Below are 12527 nucleotides of genomic sequence, written 5' to 3'. Positions count from 1 at the left end.
TGAGGTAAGCTGGCAGCGCTGAAGTGGCTGGTAAGAATGTGTGTGTGGTTTGATGCTCTGCCGCTCAGTTTGCCTCATACTCCGCTGGGATGGACTGCAGTCCCCCGCTACCCTGAACTGGATAAAGGGGTGTAGAAAGAAGATGGATGAATCAAAAACACTTTGATCCGTTCTCTCTGGTGCAACGTTAGTGATTAGGAGTGTGTTTATAATCCTTTCACACCCAGTCTGTGTACTCCATCTCTTTGCCTGGTTATAGTCATGGGGAGCAAACCAATGTGATGCAACAGGGAGATGGTAAATGGGGTCTTGCAAGGCGTCTCATGCAGTAAAAGTGCCAATTTAATAATGGAGGGAACACTGGAAATGGAAATCACCTTGGCAGCTACATCCCTTCACATTTATTAATTTACTTAAGACTTCCCTCCGAGGCTGCCAAAACATTTAGACTTATTTTTAACACCCGCTATGAAGCAGGCAATCTGAAAATGTCCTCAACAGGCGTACGAGTTCAACTGCGTGACCTTCGGTCAGTCGTTCACCTCTGTGGTGACCAACGACCAGTGTTGAGAGTGACGCGTTACAAAACTAATGCAGTTACAGTAACTTACCATTTGATGTACGCATTAATAAAACACATTACGTCTAAAATGTGGGCAATTATTCTCGCTACAATCTAAACAACACATGTTACATTGCACTTGAACACAGTTGTTTTTTTTTTTTAAGAATTTAAGAAAACCCACAACACGGAACAAAAAAAATCAATCAATCCATGTGTAAGAGTCATTTCATGCTGCTAGAATTCACTAAAGCCTCGTTTCCACAGGGCCCCTTGGTGCCAGTGCCGGTCGGGTGGGGTCGGCTATCTGTAACCAGACCCATATCAGTGCCACGTTTCCATTACACGGGGTTCGGTTTGAAATGTAGGCGGGGTTATGAACGGTTGTGTAATCACGCAGGATGTGACGCCATAACGGGAGGACATTTTCAAAAAAGTGACCTGATTGCTGCCGGACAACTGATTGGAAATGGCTGCTTGCTGGGAGAACAGCGGTCGTCACGGACCAATGAGCAGACGGCAGTGTTGAAGCTCCTCCCCCTCATATCCGGCACATTGTGCCTGGTACCCCAAGTGGAGGGGTAGCGAGAAATGGTTACCAATGGTACCGGTTGGTAATGGTTCTGAGTCAGTGGAAACGCACAACAACCGGTTCCGACCTGACCCGTACCGGCACCAAGGGGCACTGTGGAAAAGAGGCTAATCAGACATGGATTCTACATTAGTGAGGTGGACAAATTCCCATTACCGTATTTTCACGACTATAAGGCGCACATAAAAGTCTTAGATTTTCTTCAAAATGTGCGGCGCGCCCTATGGTGCAGTGCGCCCTATGTGTGTGTTGTTGTTGTAAAGCGGACGTAGTAGAGAACACCATGAGAACGTTAAAGGGGGAAGTGTGGGCGTGGATTGTATATAAATGAACGGGTATGTGCGTTATGCAGAGCATCGTTGTTTTAACAACCCTGAAAATGGCGAAGAGACACGCTTATGAAGCACAGTTTAAACTGAAGGCCATCAGCTACGCGGAGGGACATGGAAATCGAGCAGCCGCGAGAGAATTTAAGATTAATGAATCGATGGTTCGCAAGTGGAGGAAGCTGGAAAACGAGCTCCGACAGGTGAAGAAGACGCAGCTGAGTTTCCGCGGACATAAGGCGAGGTGGCCCGAGTTGGAGGAAAGACTCGAGCAGTGGATCATCGCCCAAAGAACGAGTGGGAGAAGCGTTTCGACGGTCACCATTCGACTAAAAGCAGTAACGCTAGCAGAAGAAATGAAAATTGAACATTTCCAAGGAGGTCCGTCTTGGTGCTTTCGTTTCATGAAACGGTGCCATTTTTCCATCCGGGCCAGAACTACGGTAGCGCAGCAACTTCCAGCGGATTATAATGAAAAGCTGGCCATCTTCCACTCCTACTGCAGCAAACACATCGCCGACAAACACATCCAGCCCAGCCACATCACTAACATGGACGAGGTGCCGCTAACTTTCGACATCCCGGTGAGTCACACTGTGGAGAAGAAGGGGACCAGCACGGTAGTGATACGCACAACGGGGCACGAAAAGTCTTCTTTTACTGTTGTGCTTAGCTGCCATGCTAATGGACAGAAACTGCCGCCTATGGTGATTTTTAAGAGAAAGACTTTGCCTAAAGAGAAGTTTCCATCAGGAGTCATCATTAAGGCAAATCAAAAGGGCTGGATGGATGAGGAAATGATGAAAGAGTGGCTGAGGGAGGTGTATGTAAGGAGAACAGGTGGTTTTTTCCACGCATCACCATCGCTGTTGATCTGTGACTCTATGCGTGCCCATCTCACAGCCGATGTGAAAAAACAAGTGAAGCAAATGAACTCTGAGCTTGCTGTCATTCCGGGAGGCCTGACAAAGGAACTCCAACCGCTGGACATCGGTGTGAACCGGCCGTTCAAAGTAAGGCTGCGAGCGGCGTGGGAGCGATGGATGACCGATGGAGACCACAGTTTCACTAAGAGTGGAAGGCAGCGCCGGGCGAGTTACGCCACAATTTGCAAATGGATTGTAGATGCTTGGGCTAGCGTGTCTGCTGGCACTGTTGTTCGAGCTTTCGTAAAAGCCGGCATCATTTCCAAGGAGCCGCACGGCACGGAAAGTGACTCCGACAGTGAAGAAAATGAACCTGGTATGTTTGATGGAGATTTAGCGCAGCTGTTCAATTCAGAAACAGAGGACGAGGAGTTCGATGGGTTTGATTGATGACGATTACAGGTAAAAAAAATGTTAGTACTTTGTAATCAATACTTAAATAAAGCACAACCAAACTCAGTTTTGCTCCCGCTCTATTTTTAAATACGCACACTTGTATGCTTGTTGTTGTAATGCGGACACCATGAGAACGTTAAAGGGGGAAGTGTGGGCAAGGAACCCGCGCCCTATGAGCAGGTGCGCCTTATGTGTGTGTTAAATGCAGTAATGGCACACATAACTGAGACTGCGCCTTTTAGTACGGTGCGCCTTTTGGTCGTGAAAATACGGTATATTCACTTGGTTTAGAGAAAAGGACAAGAATAGTGAAGTGTTTCTGTGTGCGACACTGAGGAAACTTTCTTCTACAGAAAGAACATCGGTAAAGTTGGACAGATTCGGACATCAGGCATCAATAACTCTTCAACAAAACGTCCTCAACGCACAAACGCTTCTTTCCCATCGATGTGATTCAGGAAATACGCTGCAAGCTTATTTTTCTTAAAAGTATTATCTGCCTTTTGAGCAGCAGAAATAACATGAGTCCCCATGAGCAGCTGGCTGTGTGACCGCCGCACAGGAACGATCTGCAAATTGCAAACCGCTGCAACAGTGAGGACAGATTTACTACTAAACAAATCTATCAATCTAAAAACGTCACTGGTATTCACTGCAGTCTTCACTTGTCTTCTCATGGTCAGACTACAACACTTGGTTTGATATAAAAAAGCATTTTCACAATTTCAAATAATTTTTTATCCGTTAGAAAATTCTACAACTTCACTCTAATGAACCAATGCAACTCTGCTTGGTTTGACAAACAATATACAGACATTCTGGTTTAATTTAATCAATTAAAACTGAAACTTTGAAAAAAAAAAAAAAAGTAGCCTATTTTTTATTTCCTCCTAATTTGTGAGGACCTACGGTGTCAGTCTGAACAGGTAATTGGTATATTGGTGAGGTCTGATTCTTAGGCTCCGTTCACACTGCAGGTCTTGATGCTCAATTCCAATTATTTGCTGGGATCTGACTTTTTTTTTTTTTTTTTTGCGTGATTATTTCAAATATGACATGCCGTGTGAACGTGATCAGACCGGATGTTTTCGGGCCCCAGAGCGCATGCGCAGAAGACAACGTGAAGTCACACCGAGTACGTTATTGACGCATGGCACACCGGTCAGCACCAGGGTTGCCAGATGTGACTCACTGTTTTCAGCCACAAACAACGTCAAACCCACACACCTCAATAAAAACCAGCCCAAATCTCAGCCTGTGGAGGAATCATGTTAAAACCGTAAAACTAAACACGCCATAAATACACAATTGCACGAAATAAACAAAGTTATAAGGAAAGAGAGTTTGGCTCCCCAATTGGGGGATACCCGCCATATCTGGCAACGCTGGTCAGCCCGTGTAGATTCATTTTCAAGTGGTTCTTAAATACGAGCCAACTCAATCTAAACAACATGACGAGGGAAAGAATAAGGACAATAAGGTAAAAAGAGAGCACAGCTTTTAACATTTTGGCTTTTATGGCACTTCTCTTGAGGTATGTGATACTACATTTCACATAATACACAGTAAAAATGGCCGGTCTAATCATCCAAAAAGTACTTGTTGATTGTTGGTAAAGCATAAGTTATGTCCATGTCATCTTTGTGCTGCGAGCTTGAATTATAAGAGGATAAAATAAAAGAAAGAAACAGATAAAAGAGAGAGTGTGCTATAAGACAATACAGTAGCTTACATTATAGTGGCTACAGCTCTGTTGTGTTTCATATGAACAGGCGTAGACTTTAAACATTTGCAGTCGACAGTCATTATTCTACATCACCTCCACTGAATCTATAATCAGCTGAAGTCAACTATATTTCAGCAATTTGGAATGCCTCGTCATATTTCAGCGATTTTTTTGTGTGTAAGTGACGTATTACAATTCAGAGACAGTAACTAATTATATTCAAATGACACGGCTAAATCTGCTAAACTTTTGTATTCTCCTTCCTCCCTTTGCCGGGTGATCCTGCCCAGTGGCACCAGGTGATCGTGACAACAGCCTTTTTCCCAGCACATAATCATCCAGGGTGAGCATTAGCATATCAACATGGCTTCAGAAAAACAAAAGGGACTTTGTGAAACGGCCTTCGCAGCTTCCTGCTTTCAACAGTTTAACACTATTTGGTGGGGGTACAAGGTCACAGCATGGCCGTGTGGCTTGAAATCCAGAGATCGTACCAGAGGAAGGAGCGCAACAGAAGCAGCGCGGATCAAACCAAGACTGAGTAGTTAGAGCACCTTGTTAGCAAACGATTTAGGTTCAGTCTGAAGATAAGAGCAGGATTAGTGACGCTGCCGCTATGCACCTTCTAAAATATTGTTCAGTCAAGTTCTAAAAGAGGAGAAAATGTACATATATCTTCCTTCTCGTCACAATCACTTAACAAATTGGCAGCAGAAACCCTCTTTGATGCCAAAACATCACAGTGAAGCAAAATGCTGGCAGAAACACCTACTTTCACAAAGATGCAGAAATCTAACACAAAAAAACAAACACAACCTCGCAAACAACTATGGCCAGTTTCCAAGGTGTACTCCAGAGGTTACGATGTTTTTAACAGTCTGTGTACAGAGTGACCAAACTGAGATTTCAGTCAAAGTGCGGCGTACGTCCACTGCTTTGAGAGCGGCAGCAGTCAAACTGTGGCCTGAATGCAGTGTGAAAACAAGCATAGTAGACTGCCAACCAAACACCTTATCCATTTCTGTAGCATTCTGTAGCCCCGGTAAGCAACGCTTCAAGTGAAAACGCATCGTTTTTGTGTTTACGTTTCAGAAAAGTTTCACGTTTACACAGCTACGATTTGAAAAAGATGTCCGTTTGCACAAAAATGGTGAAGATGCTGAAAACTATGTAGTTGGCATGTTGGGCCACTAGTGGGTGCTGTTTGTTTATGGAATTAAACCACCATTGGCCGCCATTGTTTTTATTGTTCATGTACTCGCAACTATTTACTACGGCCCAAATGCACATCTAGTAGCCACATTTCAGACAAGTTGTGTTACTCCTTGTTTCCATGGAGACGGACTGGAAGCGTTGTCCAAACAGTTGCATTTTCTCCATTCCCACAGTGAAACAGTCTTTTCAAAAAGTTGTGTTATGCGTTTTCACTTGAAAACATTTAAACGGGTCCCTTAGGGAGGACGTTTCCATCAAACACTAAAGACTTAGAGATGTAAAAATGCCAGGCACGTTTCATTAGTGTGTGCAAAACAAATATATCAAAAAATACCCCAAATGGCGATGACCTGGACTCACACATTAAGGTGGCAAATTAAGCAGCGGGACATTTTCAGGCCTTACCTCGGAATTTCTTGGGAGGGTTGTTGAGGTCACCTGTGTCCGGTTGGACCACGCAGCGGTCGTCCACAAGCCTGGAGATACAGCCATTGATATAATTATCGATGGTTTAAAATACACATTGCAAAACAAATCACTTCATACTTTAGTACAGCTTTCAAAGGGTTAAGGTACATCTCCAAAACACAATGACAGTAATGGTGTAGCCAATAAAAAAAACCTAATAAATTTGTCATTTAGTTTAGAATTATGTATTCAATCATTACAATAGTGTGTGACATGGACGTACTTAACAAAAAATAAACAAAAACATGTAATTTATTTAGGATCGTTTACCGTCATTGTGAAAGAAGAGGCAATGATGTTTAAGTGCACTTTTAGGACTGACGTCCAGCCTCGCATACAACAATAGAATTACACCATTCACACAAGACTTTGTGCCATTTAACTTTCAATAAAACTAATCATGGCTGCATTTCATATAGTTGTGGCAGCTACAGCATCATGATGTTAAGTGCCGACTCCAAATTCATACAGACATCTGAAGTGTGGCAAATGCATGCAGTTTTTGCAATAATTGAAACCCCGCTAAAATATGATATAACACAATTGGAATATAACAATTAATGAACTTTTGTGTGTTGCGGTTTCCTGACAAATGAGAATTGATTAGATTTCCAGTGTTTTAACAAACAATATGGCCAAATAGATGTAAACACAAACGCTTTGCGGGGAAAACTGTGTGTTCAACGTGATGAGGGAATTTTCAAGCAGGTTTAAAGGAAAATGTTTCCTATACAAGTGCACAGAATTGACGTCTTTTACGATCTACAATCCATTAGACCCGTCAGTCCATGTAACATGTAAGCCAAGGCCGCAAGTGAAATATATATATATACACACACACACACACACACATACACATACACATACACATAGAGAGATATAATAATAGTGTTTTTGGATAGAGAAAGAAAGCTGGAGGAAGCGCGTACAGGGGGAAGCATGAAAATTCCACACAGAACCAACCACTTCACCAATAAGTGAGCTGTTTGGATAGACAAGCCTCAAAATGTTGCAAACATTGCTGGATCAACATTAAAAAAACAAACAGACTTTAAATTGATAGAATCTGAAGTGTTCTACCATCTCCAACACCTCTTACTGTGGCGTCAAACTCATTTTACTTCAGGCGCAATTTCATCTCAAGTAGGTCGGGCCAGTAAATAATAGCATTGTATATAAAGTATATATAAATAACTAGTACTCTACATCTCCGTCTTTGTTTTCGTGCAACAGGGTATTAATACATCATTAAGAAGTTCAAATTGAATAAACTAGCCTTTTACAACACACCACAAAGCTGAAATTTAAACAAAAGAACTACAATTTCAACAGTATCGTCCCTCAGTTTCCCGTGTGCTTTTATCACCTTCCAGGTCACAGTGGATTTTTATTACACTATTTACATTTTCAAAATCCATGAAGCATTTGGTCACATGTAGCTGGAACTCAAAAGTATATTAGGCCCATTGCTATGATCAGAATAACTTGTCAAATTCTAGCAGTTATCTTTAATGTAAACACATTTCTACGTATGTGTAGTAATTCTGACCACCTGAACTGGTTCACCAAATGAATAATGAAAAAAATAAATAAACTATATTGCAGATAATGTCATCATTTTTCACAGCTTGTAAATGACAATGGCGGGCAAGTTCTGGCTGTTTGACACCTCTGACTTGCATGTACTAAAACATAACTCTGGAGGAGCAGAGAAGGCGTTCCGTTTCCACACGTAAATGAAGTTTAGAAGAACGTTTCACCAAGTGTGACGCAAGCGAAACAGGAGATCTGAGGGTCGGGGTCACGCAATGTCCCATCAGAAAAAAATGAGCGTGAAACTATGAATATTTATAATGTATGAACAGATCTTAATAATTAATGAATGACATTAATATTAAAATACACTTTAAAACCCACCAACTAGTCGAGGCAACAATTTATGTGTACACTCATGAAATACTGTATATATGCAGTAAAGACAGTTAAGGTATAAGAGAAAAGGAAATACGTATTTAGGCGACGCCGCATTTACAAAAATGAGACACAAATGAAGTCTCCATGATGATCCTGCCAACTCAACCTTGAATACTGTATTTTCTTCAAAGAGATTATTGAGACATTCTATGTCAAGTATTCTCCACTTTCTTTTAAATCTGGAATACTGCATTGACTATTAAGGTACAAAAGTTAGGCTGTGGATCCAAACCCCACTGAGGCTATGAGATAGTTTGGACTGTGTGATTGAGGAAGATGCTTTATTCGTATTTACAAAGTAAATTAGTTTTGCTTTTATTCTCAGAAAAAGTTCGTGTTGTAGGTGATGCTGCATTTACAAGAAATAAGATAGGATCGAGGTCTCCACGATGAGCTGGGACGATGACCGACGGTTGAGGTGAAGAAGGGGGTGGAGTCAATAAGCTTCGCTCCTTCCTACTCCTTTTCGGATATGTCGGGCAATTATTCATTTAGTTATCCATTACTTATTTTTTGCTTGCTTTGCTCGGTTATTTTTTTAAATTGTTTTTCTTTTCATTTTTGTTGTTCCCACGTGTCTGAAATAAACTTTTTCAAATTCAAAATGTCCGATACCACGAATCCAGCCAATTCAACTTTGAATATATTCTTCTAAAAGACTACCGAGATATGCTGGTGCAATACGGGATTATGGAACAGGCAGGCAGATGGATGAACAATCTAAAAATAAAAAATAAAAAAGGAATACATGCAAGCCTACACTCAAATGGTCTCAGTTCAAAGAGCACAACTCTGAAAACTTTTTGCCCCTTTAGAGATTTTCTGTGTTCGCCAACATTTTCTCTAAACCGTCCACCCAGATGTGTGAGAGACACTCTTTTGTTTGGATTCGGTAGCCACGCAACGGAGGAGTTCAAGGGGAAACCCCCTGGGAATACTGCGAGATAGTGGATCGGCACAAATAAAACACCTCCGTAGGAAGCTCGAGCTGGTCCAGTCAGTCGCATCTTTTTATAGCTTCTGCGGCACACGGCGCACTGCGAGGGCTGTCAAAGTCTGTGAGAATTTTCTTCGTAAGAATAGAGTAACGGCAGCTCCGGGAGTCGCCGTTTTTCAAGGTCAAGAAGGAACCTGCGCATGTATTCAGCGATACCTGTGTAACCGAGGCACGGGGCTGCCACCTGCTCTGTACAGGACAGTGGTCCAGGTGTCCAGGTGGCTGCATCTGCGTCTCAGGGGTCACATTCAGCGCAGCCACCGCAAAGGCAACACCTAATACAATGAGGCTATTTATAGTCACGTCCTCTAAGCTCTTCTCACAACGGTGGGGGTAGAGAGAGAGGGGGGGGGGGGGGGTTGATTACAAGGCACAACCGCACAAGATGGGAAAATTTGACAGATGAGCAGTGTCATGGTTGGCAGTCTTCAAAGCTGCGCGTGTTGCTATGGCGAGTGACGCACAGAGCAAAACCCGAGTGAGAGCACGCGTTCTGAGAGATTTTGGCGGAGACGACCGCTCGGCCTCTGGCAAGAGGCGATGCGGAGTGGCGACAGTGGCAAGAAGACGAAGATTGCAGCATTTGAGAAGAGAGGGAAGACAGAACAGTGCCGGCGCTACGCTCAAGTTTCACTTTCACACGCACACGCGAAAGAAGAGATCTGAACTCCACAGTGGTAGACGGGCAGGGCAAGTCAAGGGAGCAGATCCTGGCTCATCAATAATCACACTCTGCTCTACTTTTAGCTCGCCGCTATTACCCTGGACGTCAGCTGTGCGTCAAGACGTGTTCAATTTTCAACGTAATGAGACGCACTTTAGACTCACGGCCTACAATTAGGGAGGAGGCGAGATGTCAACTACTTAAAGAAATGGTGTTCAACGTGTTGCAGAAGGAGGCGGGGTAATGCACGGCACAAAGCGTCAAGATAAAACAGGAAAAAGCCTATGAGGAAACAAGAAAAGAGCTTTTGGCAGAGACTTAATAAAGCTTTAACAGTGACTCAGCGTGTCTCTTCATAGAAATTGACTTTTTTACAACAGGGAATCGTCCCATTGATTAGCTGCCACAACGGCATCATCAGACATCCTTCAGTTAGATGTATTGAAGCTGGAATGATTGAGTCGTGTTTATTTCATGTTACAATAAACATCGCAGTACAAACTATAGACAGCCAGGCTGCGAAACTTTTCAAATCATCCAAGCAAATATTACAACACAGTAAGTTTTGCCTATTGTCCCTGTGCTTCTACTTGACCTGAACTAAAAGGCTTAACAATGCATTATTTTCTGCTGATTTGAAATTCAAATGCTTTATTTTTGTAAAACGGCTGAATCCGTTGAATGTCTTTGTTTTTTCATTTTTTGGTTGGATTAGCGCGTAATCACATCAAAACCAAATGTCCTGCTACTGTCTCACTAACAGGAAATGAATCAGTGAATTAGTAAACTGATCAGTGATTGTCTGAGAATGAACGATTTCAACCAATGAGAATGGCCGCTTCATTCCACTCTCAGTCAGACATACCGTATTGCACGCAGCTTCGGTAGAGTCGACAACATTAGCAATATTAAAAAATGTGAAGTTTTTATTTCGAGACCAAGAAGCGCCAATGTCCAATATTGACAAAGAACCAATTTCATTGGGAATGGCCACAACGACAAGTCACACTGAGGGTTAAAATTGAGAAAAAGAGCTATGAGATCAGAGAGACACTTGGTCAGTTTGTCAAGAAATGTGATGCGCCTGGGAAAGCATTTTGTGTTTATTGTGACAACGTTTATGATACGAAGGAGTGTGAACTTAATGAAGAAAGATAGTGACTTATTTTAAGCATTCACAATCTGACAGTTCAGCAGATATCCCAAAAAACTGTGCAAGGTGATTTTCATTAAATATGTAAGATTTATTCCAGGTCTTCGGATTGTGTTGTTCTTGTACAAACTATAGCGAAAGAACTGGAGAACTTCCGGGTGCCTTCCCTGTTCATTCCCCGGATTATTATGGCTGGTGAAACTCTGTATCTGCATACCTCGACAAAGATGGAAACATTTCAAAGCAACTCATTTTTCAAAAATAATCTAAGACATTCCTTTTTTTTTCTCCTCTGAAATGGGATTGTGTAACACTGAATCAAAAAAGTTTCTGTTAACGGTCGGCTCCTGAAGCAGACAGAAGCATTAAATCATCCATTACATGAATCCATCCATTCCACCGCCATCCTTTGTACCAAAACAGACGCTGTGTTCAAGTAATTACAGGAGTGTTTGTTTAGCAGCATGAGCGCAGTTATTCTGCCCATTGGGACAATACTGTGAGGAACGCCATTGGTCCAGTAATCCCACAGGGACAATACACAAAGAAGGAAGAGGGGGTGATTAAAGGGTCATGAAAAGTGAAATTACAAAAGTAATCTTACCCCAAAGTGCTGATAAATCCACTGGTGGAGCCCTCTGCATACAGGGAGCAAATGTCCCCGATGTGGAGGAAACTGGACATTTTGTCCGACATGGTTTCTCAGGTTCGAAGTCACCTACAGAGACAAGTTAATGAAGAATCTTGAAAGAAGAGCATTTTTAAGTAACATGTAAACCATGTGGCTGTAGGTTCGTGGACATGAAAACACTGTGAACAAGGTCTGTGACCACAGTAATGACCTATAACTACTTACGACTTTGGTCTTGTTGCTGCTTTGTGTACACTCAGGATGGGATTATAATTCAGACAGCGTGGACTAAATCCACACTGCATTTATTTTTTTTAACCCATCCTCAGAGCACCACCTACTGTAAGATCATCAGTATCAATACTCCAAAGATGAACAAACTGATCAGAATCAGAAGAAATGAAGCACACCTTATCACATTTAAGGCATGTGGATTCTAGAAACTAGAGTAGACACGTTCATATTATATCGAGTGAGTAGAATGCAGACTAGAAAAAACAAAGTTACTCAGTATATTGTGCTGCAGTTGGTTGGGTGGTTCTTAATCTTTCTCCTTTTTTTTTTTTCTTTATTTGACAAACCCAAACAAAGCAGGTTTCTATATTTTACTCTGTGTATGAACTCCACACACATCTAAAATAAACTAAAGGTCACATTCACCTACGCTCAGATGTCTCACTCCACAAACTTTAGCTGTGCAATATATCATATGTGTGATACAGTTAAACCATTTTCCAAACACAGAGAGATCTTCTCCTTTTTCTCCCATTTATTTAACCACATTAGGTGCGGCAGAAAAACAACAACAGCAACAAACGGGCGCGTGGGCTACTTCCTTGACAGGGATGCTCACAAACAGAGCTGGAAAACTACACGCACACACACACACACACAGAG

General features: G+C 42.2%; 1 protein-coding gene across 1 annotated transcript in view; it reads right to left on the bottom strand.

Moving 5' to 3' along the window:
• Positions 1-11695, bottom strand: part of itpr1b (inositol 1,4,5-trisphosphate receptor, type 1b) — a gene marked incomplete at its 5' end in the record, with an annotated part of 108091 nt that extends 96396 nt beyond the window's left edge. Inside the window, 2 exons of the mRNA XM_080461820.1 lie at positions 6149-6219; positions 11604-11695. Of these exons, the coding sequence (XP_080317946.1) occupies positions 6149-6219; positions 11604-11695 (163 nt within the window). The remainder of the gene's footprint in view (positions 1-6148; positions 6220-11603) is intronic.
• Positions 11696-12527: the final 832 nt, after the last annotated feature.

This window comes from Lipophrys pholis (assembly GCF_963383615.2).
Source record: "Lipophrys pholis genome assembly, chromosome: 4".
Classification (NCBI taxonomy): Eukaryota; Metazoa; Chordata; class Actinopteri; order Blenniiformes; family Blenniidae; genus Lipophrys; species Lipophrys pholis.
This window is presented reverse-complemented; position numbering and strand designations above follow the sequence as displayed.